The following is a 23,723-nucleotide window of genomic DNA, read 5'->3' as shown; positions in this document are numbered from 1 at the left end:
CCATCTGTTTTATCTACTATGTTTCTTAATTGCCCACAAATGAGAAAGAATATTCTAAGTCTATTTCTCTCCTTCTGACTGACTTCACTGAGTATGTTCTCTATTTTTATCCAGGTAGCAGCAAAACTGCACAATTACATTGTTTCCTAGAGCCAAGTGTATATGTACCACAGTTTCTTTATCTAGTCATCGCTATCTTGGATACTTGGGTTACTGTACTTCCATATTTGGGTTATTGTGACTAGTACTGCAGTGAACTTAGTAGTAGAAATATTGTTTGGGGGCCTTTAAGGAAGGTATGCAAACAGTCACCAGGTATCTGAAAAAAATGCTCTTTGTTTCTAATTATCATGGAAATAAATGCAAGTCAAAACAACCATGAGATAACACCTCACACTGATGATATTTACACATAAAAATAAAAAGGGCCAGAGACTTATTCACATTTGTGCCTCAGAAAATCAAGTTTCTTGGAGTCAATATAACTCAAAGAGATAAAAGACCTATACAAAGAAAACTTCAAAACATTATTTCAAGAAATAAAATAGGACACAGAAAATGGAAAATATATCCTGCTCATGGATTGACTGGGAAGATTAACATTATTAAAAATGACAATACTGTGCCAGAGCAATAACACAGCGGTAGGGAGTTTGCTTGCATGTGGCTGACCTGGGATGGACCCAGGTTTGACCCCCAGCTCCCATATAGTCACCTGAACCTTCAGGAGTTATATTTGAGTGCTGCTGGGTGTATGCCCTACTCATCCAAAAAGTAGATAAAACACTCCTGAAATTCTTATAAAACAATAAATGCCCCTGGATAGTGAAAGCAATCTTTGGGGAAAAGAAGATGGGAGGAATCACGTTCCCCAACTTTAAATTGTACTATAAAGCAACAGTCATTGAAACAGCATGGTATTGGAATGAAGACAATCCCTCTGATAAATAGAATAGACTGGGGTATTCCAAGACTGACCTCCAGGTATATACCCAATTCATCTTTGATAAAGGGGCAAGAAATACAAAGTGGAGCAAGGAAAACCTCTTCTACAAGTGGTGTTGGGAATGCTGATTAATTACATGCAAAAAAGTGAACTTTAATTTCATGCGTAAAGGTCAAATCAAAATGGCTTAAAGACTTTGATATCATACCTGAAACCATAAGATACATAGAGAAAAATATAGATTAAACACTCCATGACATTGAGACTAAAGGCATCATCATCATTCACTGTACAAGTAAGTGGAAGGTGAGATAAATGGGACTACATTAACTGAAAAGATTCTGCACTTCAAAGGAAACAGTGAGTTACAAAGGCTGTACATAGGCTACCCATGCAATAGGAGAAACTATTCACCCAATACTCACCTGATAAGGGGTTAATATCTAAGCTATATAAGGTGCTGGCAGAACTAAACAAGGAAAAAAAATCTAACTGTATCAAAAAATGGGGAGATGAAATGAATAGACAGATCCTCAATGAAGAAATACAGATGACCAAAAGACACATGAAGAATGTTCCCCATTACCAATCATCAAGAACATGCAAATCAAAACAACAATGAGGTATCATCTCAGACCGCAGAGACTGGAACACATCACAAAGAACAAGAACAACCAGTGCTAGCATGGATTCATTGAGAAAGGAACTCTCATTCACTGCTGGTGGAATTTCTGACTGGTCCAGTGTTTATGGAAAACAATATGGACATTCCTCAAAAAGGTAGAACTTGAGCTTCCATATACATACATACATATACATATACATATACATATACATATACATATACATATACATATATATCAGAAGCACAAAATCACAATATAAAAATGCCCTCTGCACCCCTATGTTCAGCGCAGCGCTATCTACAATAGCCAGAATCTGGAAGCAACCCAAGTACCCAACAAGAAATGAGTGGCTAAAGAAACTGTGGTATATCTATACAATTAAATATTATGCATCTGTTAGGAAAAATGAAATTATAAAATTTTCCTATACATTAATGGACATAGAGATTATTATGCTGAGTGAAATGTGTCAGATGGGTAGGGATAAACGTGAAATAATTTCACTCATCTGTGGGATATAAGGAAAACAAAAAGACAGAGTGGGGATGATATCCAGAGACAATAGAGATGAGAATTAGAAGGACCCGTCCATGGTAAGAAGCTTGCCACAAAGAGTAGCAATTGCAGTTAGATTACAAAAGAGCCTATTATAAAAAGGACATGCATGGCATCCCTTCGTTAACAGTAGTGCAAACCACAATGTCACAAAAGGAAAGAGAGACAGAGATAGGAGTAAAAAAGGCAGGAGAGGTGGGTAGGATGAAAGTGGATATCAGGGAGGTTGAGAAGGTAACTGTTGACTTTGGTGGTGGGAAATGCACAGAGGTGAAGATTGTTATACATTGTATGACTGTAACTCAATCGTGAACAACTTTATCTGTTTAAAAAAATGTAGTTGGAGCCACACCTGGCAACACTCAGGGGTTACTCCTGGCTCTGTGCTCAGAAATCACTCCAAGCAGGCTTGGAAGACCTTATGGGATGCCAAAGATAGAACCCGGGTTCGTCCGAGGTTGCCTTGCCACATGCAAGGCAAATGTCCTACCACTGTGCTATGGCTCCAGCTCCAGAAAACCTGTATTATGAACAACCTTGTAACCATGGAGTTTAAATTTTAAAAAAAAGGAAGAGGAGGAGGAAGAAGGAAGAAGAGAAGAAGAAGAAGAAGAAGAAGAAGAAGAAGAAGAAGAGAAGAAGAAGAAGAAGAAGAAGAAGAAGAATGAAGAAGAAAAAGAGGAGGAAGAGAGAAGAAAGAGGAAGAAGATGGAGAAGGATAAGAAAATGGGCCAGAGAAGAAGAAGAAGAAGAAGAAGAAGAAGAAGAAGAAGAAGAAGAAGAAGAAGAAGAAGAAGAAGAAGAAGAAGAAGAGAAGAAGAAGAAAGAAGAAGAAAAAGAGGAGGGAAGAGAGAAGGAAGAGGAAGAAGATGGAGAAGGATAAGAAAATGGGCCGAAGAAGAAGAAGAAGAAGAAGAAGAAGAAGAAGAAGAAGAAGAAGAGAAGGAGAAGGAGAAAAGAAGAAGAAGAAGAAGGAAGAAGAAGAAGAGGAGGAAGAGAGAAGAAAGAGGAAGAAGATGGAGAAGGATAAGAAAATGGGCCGAAGAAGAAGAAGAAGAAGAAGAAGAAGAAGAAGAAGAAGAAGAAGAAGAAGAAGAAGAAGAAGAAGAAGAAGAATGAAGAAGAAAAAGAGGAGGAAGAGAGAAGAAAGAGGAAGAAGATGGAGGAAGGATAAGAAAATGGGCAGAAGAAGAAGAAGAAGAAGAAGAGAGAAGAAGAAGAAGAAAGAAGAAGAAGAAGAAAGAAAGAAAGAAAGAAAGAAAGAAAGAAAGAAAGAAAGAAAGAAAGAAAGAAAGAAAGAAAGAAAGAAAGAAAGAAAGAAAGAAAGAAAGAAAGAAAGAAAGAAAGAAGAAGAGGAGGAAGAGAGAAGAAAGAGGAAGATGGAGAAGGATAAGAAAATGGGCCAGAAAGCTAGTACAGAGGGTAGAGCACTTGCCTTGAAAGTAGCCAAACCTGTTTTATTTTCTGGCATTATAGATGGTACTCTGAACACCTTTAGAAGTGAATACTAAGCAAAGAACCAGGAATAAAGCCTGATGACGCCAGGTATGGTCTCAAAATGAATCAGTACACGGTGGTGAATATGTGGGGGTGGGGGAAAGGAACCTTCATCTACTATTGATGGAAATGTTAACTATTTGAAACTGTTTGGAAAACAATGTGGACACTTCTCAAAAAACTAATTTTGAGTTTCCATACGACTTGCCTATTTCAATTCATAGATGTTATACTTTAGATTCTTTTCTTTGCTCCCTTTTAAAATACATTAAATGAAGTGCATAGAGATTGAAAATGTTAGCAAAGATTTTGGCATATAAATCACTCGTTTTATTTCTCTTAGCTTTATCCTGATTTTTTTTTTTTTTACAATTCATTATGAACAGCATCGATGTGGCGATGAAGTGCTTCTCTATATTTTTATCTTCAAACGATCTGTATTTTCTGCTTCTGCACTGTGCTAGATTTCTACCAGCCTCTTACATAAGGGTCATAGTTTAGCTTCAGCTTGCAGCCAAATGCCCCCTAGGCTGAAATGACCACACCTCTGAAGTGGCATTTTCCCAGGCTGTTCCTGCCTTTAATAATGAGCCAGCCAGCAGGCAAGTTTGTGTCTTATTACAACAGTGCCTTGTATTAAGATGTGAGGAATTACAACTGGTCCTCTCTTTTGCAAGATCGTTTAGCTCCCAGTCTTTGAATAAACCATTGCTTTTATTTTTAATCCAATGATTTTTTTCCCCTCTCTCTTTTTCTCTCTTGCCCTTTCTCAACAAATTATGTAATCACAATGATTAAAAAGAAATCAAGGAAGCTCGGAGGTTTGTGGTTTTAAAAAGACTGGATCCCGAAAAGATTTTCATAAGACGCTTCAGAAGCAGACGTTTGAGTCGGAAACCTTGGAGAGCAGTGAACCCATCGCTCAGGTATTTCCTATCAACAAACACGGTTGCCAAGTTACAGGGCTGAGGCCTGAGGCTTGCTGTCAATTCTTGAACTGGGAATTACTCTGCAGTCTACTGTTTTGAGTCACTAGTGTAGTTTTTTTTTTTTTTCTGTCTTATTTGTAGTTGGAAAAAAATCAGTGTTCAGATGAAATTCCAGAAATTCAATAATTAATGAACGTGGAGAGGGGCATTAGTTGCTAAGGTGGGGCCCCCTGAGATCCATCCTTACAATTCTTGCAGAGGCTCCCTGGTACCCTCAAGGCAGGCTACAGAATATTTCCTCCTCTGGAAAACAAGAGCAATTGTAACTAGCTGTAGGAGGTTGTTTGAGCAGTAAAAGGGTTAATATGTATACAGTATTTATGTTAATAGAAGCTCACACTTAGTATCCAATACATGTTAGCTGTTCTTACTACAGTTAGCAATAGTCAGAAGGTAGAAACAACCCAATGATGGTAAAAATAAATAAATAAATAAAATAAAAAACGAGTCTTTTACATATGCTGAAGTGGTAAATACAGATAACAAAAAATGATACATTTTACCACAGTTAAAAGTTTTTTCTCAGGGGCTGTAAAGATAGTATAGTGGATAGAATGGATAAAGCCCTTGCCTTGCACAGGCTGACCCAGGTCCTATCCTTGGCATCCCATATGGTCCCCAGATCATGGGATCTGGAGTGATCCTGAGTGCAGACCCAGGAGTTAACCCCTTAGCACCACCAGATATGGCCCAAAAATACAAACAAAAATATTTCTTTAGCACTCTTCTCCCACCTATCCAATGGGTGAAACAAAACACAGGAATATTTGTTCATGTGTGTACAGAACTTCTAAATCAGGACAGATGTCAGGGTGCAGATGACACAAGCATCTCTCCATATAGAGTCAGACTAAAGGTCTTTTGTTGGTTTGGGTTTGGGTTTGTCTTCATTTCGGAGCCACACCTGGCTGTGCTCAATGTTCTGTCCTGGCTCTATGCTAAGGAATCACTCCTGGAGGTGTTCCAGGGATTATCTGTAGTGGCAGGGATAGCATATGGGTCAACCACATGCAAGGCAAGTGCCTTACCCACTGTTCTATCTCTCTAGGTCTGACTTTTGATTGAATTTGAATTTTTTCCATTCTTACTGAGGTAGAATCAGTTTGCTACAATTTCATACTTCTAAATGTTTGTCACCACATTAGCCCATCCAATATTCCCCTAACTAATCCATAGATCCCCTTTAATCCTTCCACCCCATTCCATCACCCTGTGCAGTAACTAAGTTCTGAGCTCAGAGCCCAAGCATCTACAGGATCTATCCCCAAATAGTGGGCTCAATCTGGCTGTGAGAATTATGTGACTGCACTGGACTTCGATTTTACTTTATTTATCCCTTCCCAGGAGAACATATCTCACTGGACGTGACATGTTGGCGTAGGAGACATTCAGGCAAATTTGCCTCTAAGGCCACCAGGGATCTCCACTGCTTGCATCAGAGCCTTTGTCCCAGGTTACATCAGCTCCTGGCCAGGGTGGGCATAGCGCTTGGTGTCTCGACTATGATCCTTTTGATTCTGTGGGGTGACTTGAGGGAGGACCCACAGAGCTCAAAATTCCCCCTTCACTTTCTTGCTAGAGGTAGAGGGAGAAATGAAGCTGTGAAGAATGTAAATTTCCCCTTTTCTTCTTTGCCTAAATGCAATGGTCGCAAAAGGATAGAAAAGAATGGTTCCTGTTGGAAAAAAATTCCGATACTAATTCTCAATTAACAATAGAAGATATCAAAATATATTCAGAACCAGAGATATTGTACAGGAGTTAAGGTTCTGGCCTTACATTGCTGTGAAAATGAGAGTGGGTTTTTTCTTCTTTCTTTTTTCTTCCCTTCCTTCCATCCTGTCTTTTCTTTCTTTTTTCCTTCTTTCCTTCCTTTCTTCTTTTCCTCTCCTTTCCTTTTCCCTTCCCTTTCCTTTCCTTTCCTTCCTTTTTCCTTTTTTTTCCTTTTTCCTTTCCTTTCATTTCCTTTCCTTTTGCCTTTCCTTTCCTTTTGCTTTTCCTTTCCTTTTGCCTTTCATTTCCTTTCTCCTTTTCTTTTTCCTTTCCTTTTCTTTCCTTTCCTATCCTTTCCTTTCTTTTCCTTTCGTCTTTCCTTTCTTCTTCTTCTTTTTTTTTTTTTTTGGCTACACTCAGCAGTGCCCAGGGATCATCCCTTAGTCTACACTCAGGAATTTTTCCTAGAGGTTCTCAGAGGGACCATATGGTATACTGGAGAATGAACCCAGATCACCTGCATGTAAGGAAGGCAAGTGCCCTCCCGGCTTTCATCACTTTGGCCCCTGGACTTGAGATTTTAGGACCAAGCCTCTTTCTCTCCCAGGTGACCAGGAGATAGGTTCATGGTTCCTAAGACTTGACTTCAGGTTAAGCAAGCAAACAAACAAAAACACCAATCCCCAAATAGAACAAAGTGCAGGGTTCTTGCCTTCAAATGAATTCAGTCACTTCCTTTTGAGCAGAAAGAATATTTCATTGGAGTATTTGTAAGCCAAGCCGCTTGGACATCGTTGAAGCCTGATCCTGCAGCCTCACCCTGGGATCATTGCAAAGCATAGGTGTCTCTAGTTTTCCCTTTGGACGCCTGTCTCGCTCACAAGACTCTGTGTTTGCTAACAGGCAGGCCCCCACCATGTCAGTGTGCTGTGTGATGTGTCTGGGAAAGGATCTCTCACGGCCTATGGCTTTGACCTGCGCAGCCTGCAGCCTGATCAGCGGCTGGAAAACCTCCTACAAAATGTAAGCTCTGAGGAATTTGAGAAGCAGAATGAGGAAGCCAGGAGAACCAATCGGCAGGCTGAACTCTTCGCCCTTTATCCGTCTGTAGATGAGGTTTGTGCAGCCCCTCTATAAGGAAGAATTTCTGTGGTGGTGCAGAGATTCTCCAGGGAAATTTTATATATATTGGGTTTTGGATCATACCCGGCAGCACTCAGGGGCTACTCCTGGCTCTATGCTCAGAAATCACCCCCGGAAGGCTCGGGGGACCATATGGGATGCTGGGATATGAACCACCGTTTTTCTGTATGCAAGGCAAACGCCTTACCGCTGTGCTATATCTCCGGCCCCTCCAGGGAAATATAATTTATGATTATATTTATATATGTTATATACAATTAAATTAAAATTTCAATTATATTTAATTTAATCAAGTATATAATTTAAATTAGTATTATATATAATTTATGACTATATAAGCAATGTTAAGATGCTTAACCATCTGGTTCGTTTTGCACCCAGCAAGAGCAGAGCCAATTATTGATATACACTTTCAATTCCAATCATAAGTAGGATTGCCATTCCACTTTACAAAGTACTCCACCCAATATTTCATTTAATCTTCAAACATTTCAGGGGTCTATGTGCGGATACTCTACTACTACATGCTGTGAATCCAACTATTTCATTATTTGGGGATAATTATGGCGATGAATCCTTTGGGACTTGTGTCACATAAGCCTTGAATGTTCTGTCATGATAATTAATTTTTAATATTTGGGCTATACTCAGCAATGTTCAGGGGTTACTCCTAGTTCTGTGCTCAGAACTTACTACTGGTGGTACACAGGGGATCTTATGGGAGCAGGGAACTAACCTTGGTTGGTCACATGCAAGCAAGCACCCTAGTACCATTTCTCTGGCCCACCCTTTTTGGGGGGGGTGCATACCCAGTAGCACTTAGGGGTTACTCCTGGCTCTAGGCTCAGGAAATCACTCCTGACATGCTCTGGGGACCATATGGGGTGTTGGGAACCAAACCCAGGTTGGCTGTGTACAAGGCAAACACCCTACCCTTTGTGATCTCGCTTCAGCCTTGTATTTTTATTTTTTAATAGTCTATAAACCACCTAAGAGTATTTCAACCCTAGGTGGAAATAACCATAACCTTGCTTCCAGTGTGCAGAGTTGACAATCTTGACTGTCCACTTCTCTGTATCTCATGCAGCTTACCCAGAACATAATTTAGGCTTTGGTGGGTTGAGAAATGGCCATAATTCAAGCCTGTTTAGATTCCTTACATTTCACTTATGGCTCTCAACCCTCCTGCATGCTGAATAATTATGAATTTGGTTCTGACCCCAGTAGATTACTGATGTAACTCTCTGTCCAACCTGCCCTCAAAGTTCAGCTATAAGAAATAACATGGCTAGGAAAGATGATGCCCCCCATTCTTGCCAAAAAATATTCGAAAATGGGAATTCTGGGTCCAGCAAGACCATCAGGCAGCCTGATTGTCCTGATTAAAGGTGATGAATCTGAAGCTGCCTCCTGCAAAGTGTGTTTGCTGAAGCCCTTCAGTGGACTGCTGCCTGGCCTAAACTGAGAAAACTCTGAGGAAAACAGGAGTCAGGATAGTGTGTCCACTATGCAAACAGGACAGAGGCCACCCTCTTTTCCCTCTCCAGGAGGATCTGAAAGAAATTATCCCTCAAGCCTTTGAGCCATGGAGCATGATGTCACAGAAATATATAACTGAGAGATTTGTACACCGTTTATCATCATCAACTGTCCTAGTTTCTGTCTTTAGAGTCACATTTCTTTTCAGCACTATTCACTCTGGTGGTTTTGCATATTGATGACCCAAATTTATTCAGCTTTTTATTCTTACCTTTATTTTATTTTACTTTGTTCTTTTTTATTTTGGGTCACACCTGGCAGCACTCAGAAATCATTCCTGGCAGACTGGGGGACCATATAGGATGCTGGGGATCAAACCCAGGTTAGTCCTGGGTCAGTCACATGCAAGGCAAACCTACCCACTGTACTATTGCTCCATCCCCAAGCTCCCAATTTTTTAATGCAAGTTAGTTTTTATAGGCCTATGGCACACATCATTGCAATCCAAACATGATATAAATAGTCATAATTTTTTCAGTGATGGGAGGGAACTGAAGGCTTCAGAAATGTAAGGTTTATACTACTAATGAGATACTTTCCTGACCTCCACAATTACCTCTTATCATAGTTTTCAGTTCCCATCTACAACACTGAGACTTTATCAGATTTGTTGGAATTACTCAGTCTAATTGATGTTGCTTTCACTTACATTCCTTTTCCAGTGCCATCATGAGGTGTGAACATATAATAAAGGTGCCCAAAGTGGATGTCAGTGAAGAGAAAGCAATTAAAGGGAGAGACTGATACTTCCAGGGTACAGAAACTCATTTAAGTCACTCACATGAATGGAAGTATATTCCTTCTGACCTGATTAAAAGAATGAATCATGGAGAGTTTGGAAGCAACTTTGTGAAAAAATTTGGTCACTTAATTGAAATGGAAAAGTTAGATCTAATGAAACCCCCTTTTTAGGTGGAGAGGGAGACTCTGTAGTTTGCATGCCAGTTCCTTATCCATTGGTATGTCTAAGGTGCTTAAGAGTTCCTCTGCCAGACTTTTAATATTTTGAAACTGTGCATGACAAGTCGTGTTTGTACTTGTAATTTATACTCCTGCAAAAGAAAGCCCTGTAATATGAAGGTACAGTTTTGACCTGCCATATGTTTATCCCTAAGGAAGATGTTACTGTAGTCTAGATCTTAAAGGAGTTTTCATTGTTCCAAGTGATAACATAAACTTTTAAAAAGGCAAATTAAGATTGGGCATTTAAGTCAGAAGATAGTACAGGAATTAGGTAATGGCCTTGTATACAACCGATTCATGTTTAATCCACAGATCACATATGGTACCCCCAAACATTGCCAGGAATAATTAGTGAACACAGAGCCAAGAGCAAGTTTTGAGCATCATTGAGTGTGACCCAAAACAATGACAATAACAACAAAAAGGAGAACACTTATTGAATCATGGCTGAAATCATAGATAAGCAAATAAAGATTTGGCCTAATGATCCATTGCATCAGCTTATCTCTTTCTCTTAAATTGGATATAAATTTATTAACTGGCAACTGTACTTCTAATATCAAGGATGGTATGACTGTTCTAAGATATTCAATTGGGAGTTCCCATCATTTATAGTCTAGGAATATTTAATTAGAGATGATCATTCTTTGTAAAGCTTCAGAGCACTCACTAATATTTAGGTAGTTCGTTGCTAGAGTACTAAAAATTTTTTAGGAATTTGTTTTGTTTATCTGTGAAGACATGCATGTACATAACTAAGGTAGTATGATCCTATGGATTTGGATATTGAAAGTTACAATTGGGACCACAAAGTCCTTTGTTGCTATGTGGACATGTATATTTCTTAACTTTTCATTAATAAGTTTTCTATACTTAGCAAATTTTCAACATTTCATATAGACCCTGTAAGTTCAGCCCTGAATCTCTGTCAAGTACTTATTAAAATAGTGAACTGGGGCAAGACTTTTTATATTGTAGTATTGAAGGTATACAGCCTTAAGTGAACTGTACTGCCTCAGATTCTAAGGTCTGAAATGCATATATTTAGAAGTAATGCCCTCCACCAGAGAAATATTCTAACTGTACATATTGAAAGCCAAAATACATACAGACACACACATACACACACACACACATGCACACACACACCAGCAATAACAATGGATGTCAGATTCTTAATGCCACCTGGCAGATATTACTAAGCTATATCCTTGTCAGATTTCCTTCCTTCCTCTCTTGGTCTTTTTGTTTTATAAATGCTGGACTTTCTGAAATGAAAAATGTTTGCTATAAATGCTGATTTGGAAGCTGAGAAGGGAGTTGAATAACAGCTCTCCTGTAAAGTCAGAGTGTTATTATTTTGTTATTAGAAACAGAACAAATGCAAGTTTTCTTGAGCCTGTTCCCTTTCCTGCATTAGCTCCAATTGGAACACTTTATGGATATTGACTAGTGATTTATTTACATGTGATTAAAACAGGAAGATGCTGTGGAAATACGTCCAGTACCAGAATGTCCCAAGGAACATTTGGGCAATAGGATATTGGTGAAACTGCAGACCCTGAAGTAAGTATCAGCAAATGTACTAATCATTGAACAAAGTTTTATCTTGCTTTTTAGATGCAAACTGTCTTTATCAGTAGTTTGAATCAGGAAGGAGTTCCCCTCTTCATAGGGGACAATTGTCATTCAATGGACTGGAGTCAGCTAGACCAGAATAGTATTCTTACTAGGTCTCTGACAGCCATTCTTTGATAGGTAAGGCCACCACTCAGGTTAGACAAGGGAAATGACCTACATTACTATATTAAGTAAAAAGAACAGTGAAAGTCAATAGTATATTAGTTAATTCTAATTCTGGAGAATTTATTATATACTTTTCTTCCCATCTCTTTATGCAGCAAAGCCAAATTCATAGTTTGAAAAGGGTTATAACAGAAGTATTTATGCCATAAGCAAAAGTAAATGCTATAGTTTATAATCTCTGTTTTCTCAGAGATGTCTGTTAGGGTCTGGAGTTAAAGGATGAGACCACACAATTGGAGTAAATGTAAATAAAACTTTATTCAGTCAGTCATAAGTCCATACTTACTGGTCAGGGTCATCTCCCCTGAGGAGACAACCCAAGGTCACAAGTCAGATTATATTGGGAGGGAAGAGATTATATAGTGGGTAGGGCATTTGCTTTGCATGCATCCTACCTGGGTTTTATCCTCAACATCCCATAAGGTCCTCCAGCATCATAATTCCTGCATAGAGAACCAGGAGTAACTCTTGAGCACCACTAGGTGTGGCCCCAAATTGAAAAAAAATGAATAAATAGTTCCAGTATTTTTTTTCCCCTGTACACTCTAATTAGGTTGTCTTCTGCAGCTCCTGGGGTGGTTTTTTTTTTTTTTTTTTTCGCCATTCCTGGAGGTACTACAATACTAGGTCGATGCGTGGAATGGCCGAAGCAAGCTCCTATTTCAGTTCCTAGTGCCAAAAATCCATTTAATATATTGTCATCGGATAGACAACATATCAGATATTAAACTGATAAGAATAGATACTACACTTGATCTTAGCCAAAAGACTGAGAAGCGATCCTGGGGTGTTTTGTACTGGTTTTCCTCTTGGCCAACGACTGCCTTTAAAAATCACTTCTTCTACTTCTTCATATCAGAGTCTGGAAAGTCTTTAGTATGACACTTTCCCAAAGCTAAAAGATAAGCAGGAGATCTTGAGTGTCCTCTCCGGCGCCTCTGCCTCTTGCCCTTGATTACCAGGCCCTGCAGTAGCTCCTGGTTTGAAATGAAGGCATCTGAATTCTGACTTTAAGACTGTGATGAAATGCAGGAAAATTTTTAAAATTCTGAATTTTGTTTGTTTGTTTTTGGGCCACACCCGCTGACGCTCAGGGTTTACTCCTGGCTATGCGCTCAGCAATCACTACTGGCTTAGGGGACCATATGAGACGCTGGGGGATCAAACCTCAGTCCTTCCTAGGCTAGCGTGGGCAAGGCAGATGCCTTACCCTTTGCACCACCTCTCCAGCCCCCAAATTATGAATTTTTAATCCTCAAAAATGAGAATTAAATCCAGGCCAAAGCAATAGTACAGCAGGTAGGATACTTGACTTGCACTTGGCTGACCTGGGTTCGAGTACCAGTATCCCTCATATACCTGTTCCCCTTAAGTCCACAAGGAGTGAACCCTGAATACAGTCAAGAGTCAGTGCTGAGCACCACAGGCTGTGGGCCCTCCCCCCAAAAGTGCTATGTTGCATTCTTCCATTCATTCTCCCTTGGGATGCTAACTATATGAATATTTGTAAAGCTGTAACATCTACCATGATCTTTAATGAGCTTTAGTGTTTTCCCCTATTTCTCCATTAATATCCCAGTGTGATTCTCCTGTGCATGGAGAATAAATATCTAAATATTTATGCAAAGTAATTTCATTTTTTTTTCCCCACGATCCCCGGTAATTACCTTTTTTTTATTGTTTGAGGGCCACACCTGGCAGAGCTCAGGGATCATTCCAAACTTTGTGTTCAGAAATTCCTCCTGATGATCAGAGTAATATGCTGGGGGGGGGGGGGGGAATCTGAGTTGAATGCCTGTAAGGAAAGCACCTTACCCACTGTACTATCTCTTTAACGTCCATAGCTGCATTTTTAACTGGTAACATTTTTTCCAGGCAGTTGAAGAAAATTTTAAATCATTTCAGTGAAAGGCCCTATAGATTTTTCTTTTATTTCTCCAACAGGTTTGAGATTGAAATTGAGCCTCTGTTTGCCAGCATTGCTCTCTATGATGTTAAAGAAAGAAAAAAGGTAATAACATCACAACCCACTCCTGGAGGCACACATACTGTTGATGATTCTTTGGTTTCATGGTTCTCTATCTCACTTCTCTGTAGCAAAGTCCATCAGATTTGAAAGCAAATTATCCGAGGTAAATCTCATTATATTGCTTTGCCATTTTTTGAAAGATTTAGGAATGCTAGCCCTTTAAGTTCTTTGAAGAATCTTTAAGAGAAAGCATTCCAGAAGTGATGGCCTGATAGGGAAAAGTGTGAAATGATATAGAATATGAGGGTTCATATAAGGCAAAGCAATTCCCAGTGAGTATTAATATTTGTTTAAAGGATACATCCTTTTTTAAATACTACAATGGGTGTAGTATTTTAAGAGATAGAAGTTGTCTCTTCTGGTTTTGCTATTTGAACCCTCTGAAGTTTACAATATAATAAATCATTAAAAGATTCATGGAGGGGGCCAGAGAGATAGCACGGAGGTAAGGCTTTTGCCTTGCATGCAGTAGGATGGTGGTTCGAATCCCCGCATCCCATATGGTCCCCTGTGCCTGTCAGGGGCGATTTCTGAGCATAGAGCCAGGAGTGACCCCTGAGTGCTCCCGGGTGTGACCCCCCCCCAAAAAAAAAGACTGATGGAGAAGTCAGGTCCCATCCTTGAATTCTTTTTAATGAAAGCACATTACACTTGGTGATGTTTTCACCCAATGGCAAAGTTGGAATTTCACTGCTGTTCATTTGTAACCAAACTCTTTTACGTGCAAAAAAAAATTTCTTAGCTGAAGAAACTTTATATATATTACAAAGATTGTTCAAAGATATTTGAGAGGTCAGAGATGGTATAGGGGCAAAGTGTTTGCCTTACCTGGTACTGTTTTGATCCCTAGTATATCACATATGATCCATCAAGCACTGTTCGAAGTAAGCTCCCAACACCAATATGACCCAAAATCCAACCCCCTCAAAAAAAAAGTCGATCACTTATAGGAGTACTTCACAAGACTCTGGCAGTATCTGTGTGAGCCAATGAGATAGCTTAATCATGAATTAAGCATTCTAAAAGCCAGAGAGATACTGCAGTAGGTAAAGGACTTGCCCTATACTTAATCAACTTGGGTTTGATTCCTGACATTTTTTTCTTTCTTCTGGATTTTGGGCCCCTCAATTATATTTTTAACAAGCTCAGAGATGTATGTAAACCCTGCACTATCTCTGCAGCCCAGAATGTGCTTTTTTTTTTTTTTATGCCTTTCCAGGTGATGCTGATGTTGAAGTTGCTAACAGGGATCACATTTTGAGAACTATTGGCTTTAAGTAATTTCTACCTTTGTTTCTTTTTTTTTGTTTGTTTGTTTTTGTTTTTGTTTTTGGGCCACACCCGGCGGTGCTCAGGGGTTACTCCTGGCTGTCTGCTCAGAAATAGCTCCTGGAAGGCACGGGGAACCATATGGGACACCGGGATTTGAACCAACCACTGTAGGTCCTGGAACGGCTGCTTGCAAGGCAAACACCACTAGGCTATCTCTCCGGACCCCTATCTTTGTTTCTTAATCTTGGGTGGACATGAGGAATTAGCTCAGAGTTGATACCTTCCCTTGTTATTACGAGCTCACAGTGGCTCCTTTATCTTCAATATGTGTCGCTAAAATCACTTTTCTCAGGGGCTGGAGCCATAGTATAGCAAATAGAGCTCTTGCCTCACACTTAATAGAGATAGATTTTATTCTCAGCTCTCCACATGGTCCTTTTAGCCTGCCAGGAGTTATCCTTGAGTGCAGAACTATGAGTAAAATCTTAGCACAGGCAGGTGTGGCCTCCAAAGCAAAATAAATAAATATATATCTAAATAAAGCCACTCATATTTGCCTTTATAATTCTCCATGACTGATGATTGAATGCCAACTCTTACCCACTGGAATTTTCATTTTACATTTTTTGTATAAGCACTTGTATTTTTCTCTTCTTGTAACTACTTCTTTTCTTGCCTTTCCCTCCTCCTTGATAGTAAACTAATAAAGAGCAAAAACAATACCCTGTTTCTCTTTGATCCAGTCTCTAGTACCTCACAGCTATTCAAGGAGTCCCAGGTAGGTTAAAAACACCGGAATGCTTCTAGGAAAAATCTCTTGAATGGCTCCAAAATATCTAAAGACTGTGGCAAAATATCTATCACATTTTCTACTAACTACTCATCTTCAACTACATCCATGATGATACATACTTATTCCTTTGGTAAAATTTCTTAGTGAGTTTATTTTTCACATGGTAAGAACAAGAACAACAGATGTAACCTACTTTTTCCTTGTGCTGCTCACTTGTAGATCTCAGAAAATTTCCATTGTGACCTGAACTCAGATCAGTTTAAAGGATTCCTTCGTGCCCACATACCTTCAATTGCTGCATCGAGTCAGGCGAGATCTGCAGTGTTCTCTGTCACCTACCCATCCCAGGACATCTATCTAGTAATCAAGGTAACTAAACGCCATCTGGTTTGCAAATTCTGATGTTCCCATCGTGACATATTTGGGTACAGGCAGTGTCAGATGCTGTGACAGTCGCTTTGTTTCCCTTTCAACTTAATCCTTTCCTCTGACTGGCAAATTCTCTATTGGTTACTAGAATGACTATTGATTGGAGAGTTAGAAAATACTAATTTTGAATTCTGCCTTCACAAATTATCTGCTATATGGCTTTGGTCAACTACAAATAACCTCTTGGAGACAGTGTTTATGCCTGTAGGATAGAAACAACAGCACTTTTCTCACCATTAATTTTGCTTATAGAATAAAAGCTTTCTTCTGGGGCTGGAGAGATAGTATAGCATGCTGAGCATTTGTCTTGCAGGCAACTGACTTTGGTTCAATCTCCTCCTTCCCACATGGTCTCCTGACCACTGCCAGAGTGATTCCAGAGCCAGGAGTAATGCCTGGGCATCAACAAGTGTGGCCCAAAACAAAACACAAAAATGAAGTAAAATGAAATGAAGCTTGCTTCTTTATTGCAACCTCTACCTTTATTATAACCTCTACCAAAATAAGGAATCTAACCCCAAATCCAACTCATGATACCTTCCTAGTGGTCAGTTTTTCTCTAGATCCAGAATGTTTATCCAGGTTTTTTGGGATGGAGTGTCCTATATATATCTACTAGTCCTCTTTCTTCCATTACACTTTTCAGGGCTAGTATGTTTTTGTTGGGTTTCAATCTGGTTGACCTATCAAGTGTTAATAGGGCCATGTTGAGGTCTCCCACAATTATTGTGTTATTGATTTCTTTCAGATTTTGTCAGTAATTATATTAATTTGCTGGTCTCTCATTGGGTGCATATATGTTTAATAGTCTGATTTCTTCCTGTTGCACATATCCCTTGATTAGTACATAGTATGCATCTTTGTCCCTTAACACTTTTCTGAGTATGAAGTTGGTGTCATCAGATATTAATATGGCCACCCCAGCTTTTTTGAGGGTGTTGTTTGCTTGGATGATTTTCCTCCAGCCTTCGATTTTGAGTCTATGTTTGTTCTGACTATTCAGATGTGTTTCTTGTAGGCAGCAGAAGGTTGGATTCATCTTTTTGACCCATCTTGCCACTCTGTGTCTTTTAATTGGTGAATTTAGTCCATTGACATTGAGGGAGATGATTGTCATAGGATTTAATGTCATCTTTGTAGATAAGTTTGTTGTGTTTGTTGGTCTCTCTTGTCTTAGAGTACACCTGTCATTTTTTCCTTCAAGGCTGGTTTATCATCTGGGAAGTTTCTGAGCTGTTGTTTATCCATGAAGCTATGTATTCTTCCTTCAAACCTGAATGTGAATTAGGCTGGGTGCAGTATTCTCGGTGAGGCATTCATTTCATTCAGCCTTGTCACAATATCCTACCACTGTCTTCTGGCCTTGGGAGTTTCTTGTGACATGTCTGCTGTAAGTCTTAGGGATGCTCCTTTGAATGTAATTTCGCTTTTTGATCTTGCTGCTTTCAGTATTCTATCTCTATCTGTCGGATTTGTCATTGTAACGAGGATGTGTCTTGGGGTGTTTTACTTTGGGTCTCTTTTAGCTGGTACTCTTTGGGCATGCAGGATTTGATTGCATGTAGTCTTTAACTCTGGGAGTATCTCTTTGATGATGTCTTTGACAGTTGATTTTTCCTGGAGATCTCCTACCTGGGTCTCTGGGACTCCAATGATTCTTAGGTTGTTTCTGTTGAGTTTATCAGAGACTTCTATTTTCATCTGTTCACATTCTTTGAGTACTTTTTCCATTGCCTGTTCGTTTGTCTTAAGGTTCTTTTCCAATTTCTTCTGTTGTGTTGAGTTTTTCTGCATCACATCTTCTAGTACTCCGATTCTCTCCTCAACTGCTGCTGTTACCCTGCTGGCGAGGCCATCCATTGAGGTTTTCAGTTGAGCTACCGTGTTTTTCAGATCTGTTATTTCAGTTTGAAGTTTTCTGATTTCTGTCTTTGTGTTCTGTTCAGATTGATCTATGCTTTCTTTGAGTTCTTCAAACATCTTCCATATTGCTAATTTAAGTTCCTTATCCGAGAGGTTAATCAGGTGGTTGGAGTTTATTCGGTCATCTGAGCTTTCGTCTTCATTCTTTGTGCATGGTGTTTGCCTGCGAGGTTTCCCCATTGTCATGCTTGTAGTGTGGTTTTTCTTGCGTGTTGTGGTGGTAGATGTAGAAAGAGTGTGCCGCTGCGAAGCTAAGCAAAGCGGCCTTGCTCTTCTGCTGCTTCTAGTTGACAGTTTTTATAGGGGTGTGCTCCCTAGGCCTCTGAGGAGACCTTCAGGGATTCAGAAACACAGGCAGACAGGTGCAGGAGAAGTTTCCCTTGAAATGATTTAAAACTTTAAATGCTGGTGGTGCTGCTGCAGAGTTAGTACAGCAAATAAGGCTCTTGCCTCATGTATACAGCTGACCCAAGTTCAATCCCAGACAGCTCATAAGGTCCCGTTAACCCTGCCAAGAGATTCCTGAGCACAGAACCAGGAGTAAGCCCTGAGCATACCGGGTATAATACCCTCTCCACACCACCAGAAAAAAAAATTTAAAGAGACATGTCAAGCACTGAGACAGCCTTTTTTAAATGCACACAAGGTAGCCTCTTTCCCTGAAAAGAATATTCTGATATTGGGGCCAGAGAAATAGCACAGCAGTAGGGTGTTTGCCTTAGATGCAGAAGGACAGTGGTTTGAATTCTGGCATCCCATAAGGTTCCCCCGAGCCTGCCAGGGGCAATTTCTGAGCATAGAGCCAAGAGTGACTCCTGAGCGTTCCCAGGTGTTACCCAAAAACAAAAACAGACAAAACAAAAGAATATTCTGATATGTCCCTCTCACCCATCTCTCTAGTCATGGTGGTATGTGTATTGCTTTTACACACAATCTTGAAGCTCCATATAAAGAGTTACCTGACAGTTTTCAGCATGTTTCAGAAAGTGCCTGCAGATAATACCTGGTCCAGCTCTGAAAATGGCATATTATTTACGGACTTGGGACAATCTGATTCTCTGACTTCCAGATTCTAGGGACCCTGTCTGGTGGGTCCTTCATATTGCTTATGCATGAACTACACTTTGCTTAAAGATGTTAACTCAAAAGTTTTATCTCTTTATCCCTGTTCAAGTTAAGTTTCAAGATCACTTTTTTATCTATTGATTTATGGGAAAAACAACAAACAAAAACAAGTGCCTTCTTACAGAGTCCTGACTGTAGGTGTCAGGAGGGATATAAAGGCATTTATGTGTCCTGTTTTTTCACCTTATTTTCTGGGAGCTGCTACAGAGAAAATACTCAGCAAGTGGGTTTTTATTTTTGTTTAAGGCTACACTCATCTGTGTACAGGGCTTACTCATTGCTCTATCATCAGGGGACCATATAGGGTGCCATAGAATTGAAAAGTTGGGTGGAGGAAAATGCCCTAACTGCTATTCTGTAAAATCATTCCACATGCTGTATCTCCAACCCCAGGCGAGCAGATCTGAATCAAGGCTGTGCATGAAATAATCCAAACCAGGCTGAAGGTAAAACACATATAGTCTGACAGTCTTCTACCTCATATCTCCACCAAAGCTGCCTGCCAGAACTGTTTTTATTGAGAACAGAGACCACCCCTAGGTGGGGCAGTAAGGACATATTAAGGACAGATAGCTCAGACTATCCTGTCTGGCCTGTCTGGCCAGGTTTGTTTTGGGTGAAACCAAACTGGAAACAAACAGATACAAAGAAATCAGGGATGATTTTGTTTGGGGTAAAATTAGATGTGTCCTAACACTATACTATTACTCTAGTCTAGCCGCTATTTGTATTTCATTTGTGAGTGTTATCTTTTTTTTTTTTTTTTTTTTGGTTTTTGGGCCACACCCAGCAGTGCTCAGGGGTTACTCCTGGCTGTCTGCTCAGAAATAGCTCCTGGCAGGCGCGGGGGACCATATGGGACACCGGGATTCGGGATTCGAACCAACCACCTTTGGTCCTGGATCGGCTGCTTGCAAGGCAAACACTGCTGTGCTATCTCTCCGGGCCCATGAGTGTTATCTTCTAATAGTCCTCAGTGCCGCCATGGATACAACCAGCAAGCTTGGGGTAGGGGTCTGTGCAGTGTTGAGAATCAAGCTCAAGGCCTTAAACATTCATCATATACTCTATTACCTGAGCCACATAACTGTCCCCCTTGGACTGTGTTCTCAGCCTGGAGCATCTCTTAGGGGACCTGATTTGTCTTCATGCTATAATGTGTACGTACAAGGCAAATGCCCTCCCTTCTGTACTATCATTGTGGTTTTAGATCCAATTTTTTCTCTTCAATATATGAGTTAAATCTTTTTCTTTTCTTTTGTGGCTGTGAAGCCATACTCAGAGGTGCTTAAGAGCTATTCCCTTACCTAGAGTGTCTTAGTGCTCAGGGAACCATCCTACTTTCATGTGAAGCATGTGTTTCGCCCTTTGAGCTATCTTCTCAGCCCAGAGTTCATTTTAATTTGAGCAGTAATTCTCTCTCTCTCTCTTTCTCTCTCTCTCTCTCTCTCTCTCTCTCTCTTTTATTTTTTATTTTTTATATTTTTGGTTTTTCGGGTCACACCCATTTGATGCTCAGGGGTTACTCCTGGCTAAGCGCTCAGAAATTGTCCCTGGCTTGGGGGGACCATATGGGACACCGGGGGATCGAACCATGGTCACGATCTTTCCTTGGCTAGCGCTTGCAAGGCAGACACCTTACCTCTAGCACCACCTTGCCGGCCCCTCTCTCTCTCTCTTTTAACTAAATATGATGACTAAACTTTTGTCCACTCCTATTCTTTATTGGAAGCAAAATGGAAGAAGACATTTGAGAGTACTGCTGTTTATTTGTATTCCTGATAATTTAGCAAAGGGAAATGCTGTACCAAATCATTGCTCTAAGTTTCTTCTCAGGTTTGTTAAATCTAAAGAAGCAGACCTAATAGGAAATACAAGGGAGACAATTACAGATAATTTATTCTGTTCATTTATTCATGTTGTGGAAGATTTAGTTCCCAACCTGACTTTTACGAAGATCATATCTCTTTTTAACATTGTAAGCAATAATAAAGAAAATGATCTTCTCACTTCCTACATCTGTCTCATGGGCTTTGTTCTATAAAATAACTTTTATTGTGTTTTTTATTATAGGCATAATGCATGTTTATTGTTTTAAAATAGAAAAAAATCACTTAAGCGATAGGAAGAAAATAAAATAAGCTCATAATCTCACCATCGCAAAGAACAACTATTAGCATTTCTAGTTTTTATCTAATTTCATTTTTTAAATATGTTCATTGGTGGGTGTTTGAAGGCCACCCTTAGCTTTGCTTAGGTGCTACTCCTGCTTCTGTGTGCAAGAGCTACTCCTGGCAGTACTCATGGGTACTGGATGTGTTACCTGGCATCAAACCAGGGCCAGCAATGTGTAAGACAAGGGCCTTAATCCATGCATTCTCTTTGACCATGCCCTTTTAATTCTTTTTTTTTTTTCTTGGTTTTGGGTCACACCCGGCAGAGCTCAGGGGTTACTCCTGGCTCCATTCTCAGAAATCGCTCCTGGCAGGCTCAGGGGACCATATGGGATGCCGAGATTTGAACCAATGACCTTCTGCATGAAAGGCAAACGCCTTACCTCCATGCTATTTCTCCGGCACCCCCTTTTAATTCTTTTACAAAATAATATAGCATTCTGTATATGATTTTTAATAAACATCTTGTTCCAGAGCCCACCCAGGGACAGCAAATAAAATGAAAAGAAATATAAACAGAGAGAGAAAAGAAGAAAGCCCTTTTTTTTTTTGGTTTTTGGGCCACACCCGTTTGATGCTCAGCGGTCACTCCTGGCTAAGCGCTCAGAAATCACCCCTGGCTTGGGGGACCATACGGGACGCTGGGGGATGGAATCGCCGTCTTTCTTGGCTAGCGCTTTCAAGGCAGACACCTTACCTCTAGTGCCACCTCACCGGCCCCAAACATAGCCTTTTAATGCTTGCTGAATTGTTTGTCTGGCTGAAGGAAGGATGGGGGAGGGAAGGAGAGGGAGAGGGAAGGGAGGGAGGGAAGAAAGGGGAGAGAGAGAGAGAGAGAGAGAGAGAGAGAGAGAGAGAGAGAGAGAGAGAGAGAGAGAGAGAGAGAGAGAGAGAGAGAGAGAGAGAGAGAGAGAGAGAGAGAGAGAGAGAGAGAGAGAGAGAGAGAGAGAGAGAGAGAGAGAGAGAGAGAGAGAGAGAGAGAGAGAGAGAGAGAGAGAGAGAGAGAGAGAGAGAGAGAGAGAGAGAGCTAGCTGTGGGGCGGCCCAGGAGGAGACACCATTGGCCTAGGGGCCCATCTCCTCCCCACAGCCTGGCCTAATAGCATCAGCCAAAAAGCACCTTGCTCTGCTTTCTTTCTTTTTTCATATAAAACGTAGCAGTTTGACCCCAGAATTCTAGGACAACCCCCTCACTGGCTCTAGTTTGATTTCTCGAACATGAAAAGGCTTTCTGTGAACATTAAAAGGCTACATTTTTTTCTTTATTTCCTCTGCTCTCTCTCGGTCTGGTTTATGTCATTACATCTTGTCATTGTTAAAAATAATTTGATAGTTGATAGATTTCATCATAGGACTCTAATTCACATAGCACTGATTCATTTGATTCTCTTTTTTTGTTGACAGATTGAAAAAGTTCTTCAGCAGGGAGAGATCGGAGACTGTGCAGAACCCTACATGGTCATCAAAGAAAGTGATGGTGGAAAGGTATGATATTTTGAGTGTTCTAACTGGTGACCTCTAAGCTGATATCTTTCAGTTCAGAAGTATACATACAAATTATTACATATAATAAATAATTTTTAATTAAATAAAAATAATTGTATCAATAATTATAATCACATAATTATATATTAATAATAAAAGTAAATGATCATTAAAATTATTATATATGACCTCTAAGCTGATATCTTTTAGTTCAGAAGTGAATATTAAAATTATCTGTGGAGTTTAATTCATAATATTGCCCCCCTTATGAGATGATAATAAATTGCACCTAAAAGAAAAACTGGTCGTTCGTGATAAATAAATGAATGATTAAACTCATAAAATGATATATACACCGACCAGTGTCTAATTATGCAGTGTGACAAGGATGGGAGCATATTCTACTGTCCAGGTTAGACTCTAATCTAGCTGCTGGAGAAGATCACAGACTCCATGAAACTGAGTAAAATAGCTATCAGGCCTTCCTTCAGAATATGGATCATTGGCCCCTTTCTAGTTTAGATATTTGAAAACTGACCAAGGCTACTACTGTACATCTCAGATGTATTGGTACATCCTAGATTCTCAGCCTGTGACAAAGTTTTATATTTTGCACCTATTTACATAGGTTTCAAATATGATTTTTGAAATATAAAATTTCTGAAAAAGACTACTGCTTCAGCATCTTGCTTTAAATTAATAAACTTCAAAAAAGAT

The 23,723-nt window shown here is 39.8% G+C and overlaps 1 protein-coding gene and 1 non-coding gene across 2 annotated transcripts in view; one reads left to right on the top strand and one right to left on the bottom strand.

Moving 5' to 3' along the window:
* DOCK8 (dedicator of cytokinesis 8) overlaps positions 1-23,723 on the top strand; it is a 192,716-nt gene that overhangs the window by 37,934 nt on the left and 131,059 nt on the right. Inside the window, exons 4-9 of the mRNA XM_049772796.1 lie at positions 4,427-4,550; positions 7,230-7,442; positions 11,452-11,537; positions 13,722-13,788; positions 16,091-16,240; positions 22,926-23,006. Of these exons, the coding sequence (XP_049628753.1) occupies positions 4,427-4,550; positions 7,230-7,442; positions 11,452-11,537; positions 13,722-13,788; positions 16,091-16,240; positions 22,926-23,006 (721 nt within the window). The remainder of the gene's footprint in view (positions 1-4,426; positions 4,551-7,229; positions 7,443-11,451; positions 11,538-13,721; positions 13,789-16,090; positions 16,241-22,925; positions 23,007-23,723) is intronic.
* On the bottom strand, positions 12,368-12,558 carry LOC126033810 (U2 spliceosomal RNA). The gene has a single exon (XR_007504507.1). It is a non-coding gene; the product is annotated as a U2 spliceosomal RNA (small nuclear RNA).

Source organism: Suncus etruscus, chromosome 1 (genome assembly GCF_024139225.1).
Source record: "Suncus etruscus isolate mSunEtr1 chromosome 1, mSunEtr1.pri.cur, whole genome shotgun sequence".
Taxonomy (NCBI): domain Eukaryota; kingdom Metazoa; phylum Chordata; class Mammalia; order Eulipotyphla; family Soricidae; genus Suncus; species Suncus etruscus.
Note: the sequence above shows the minus strand (reverse complement) of the source record. Positions and strands in the feature narration are given on the sequence as shown.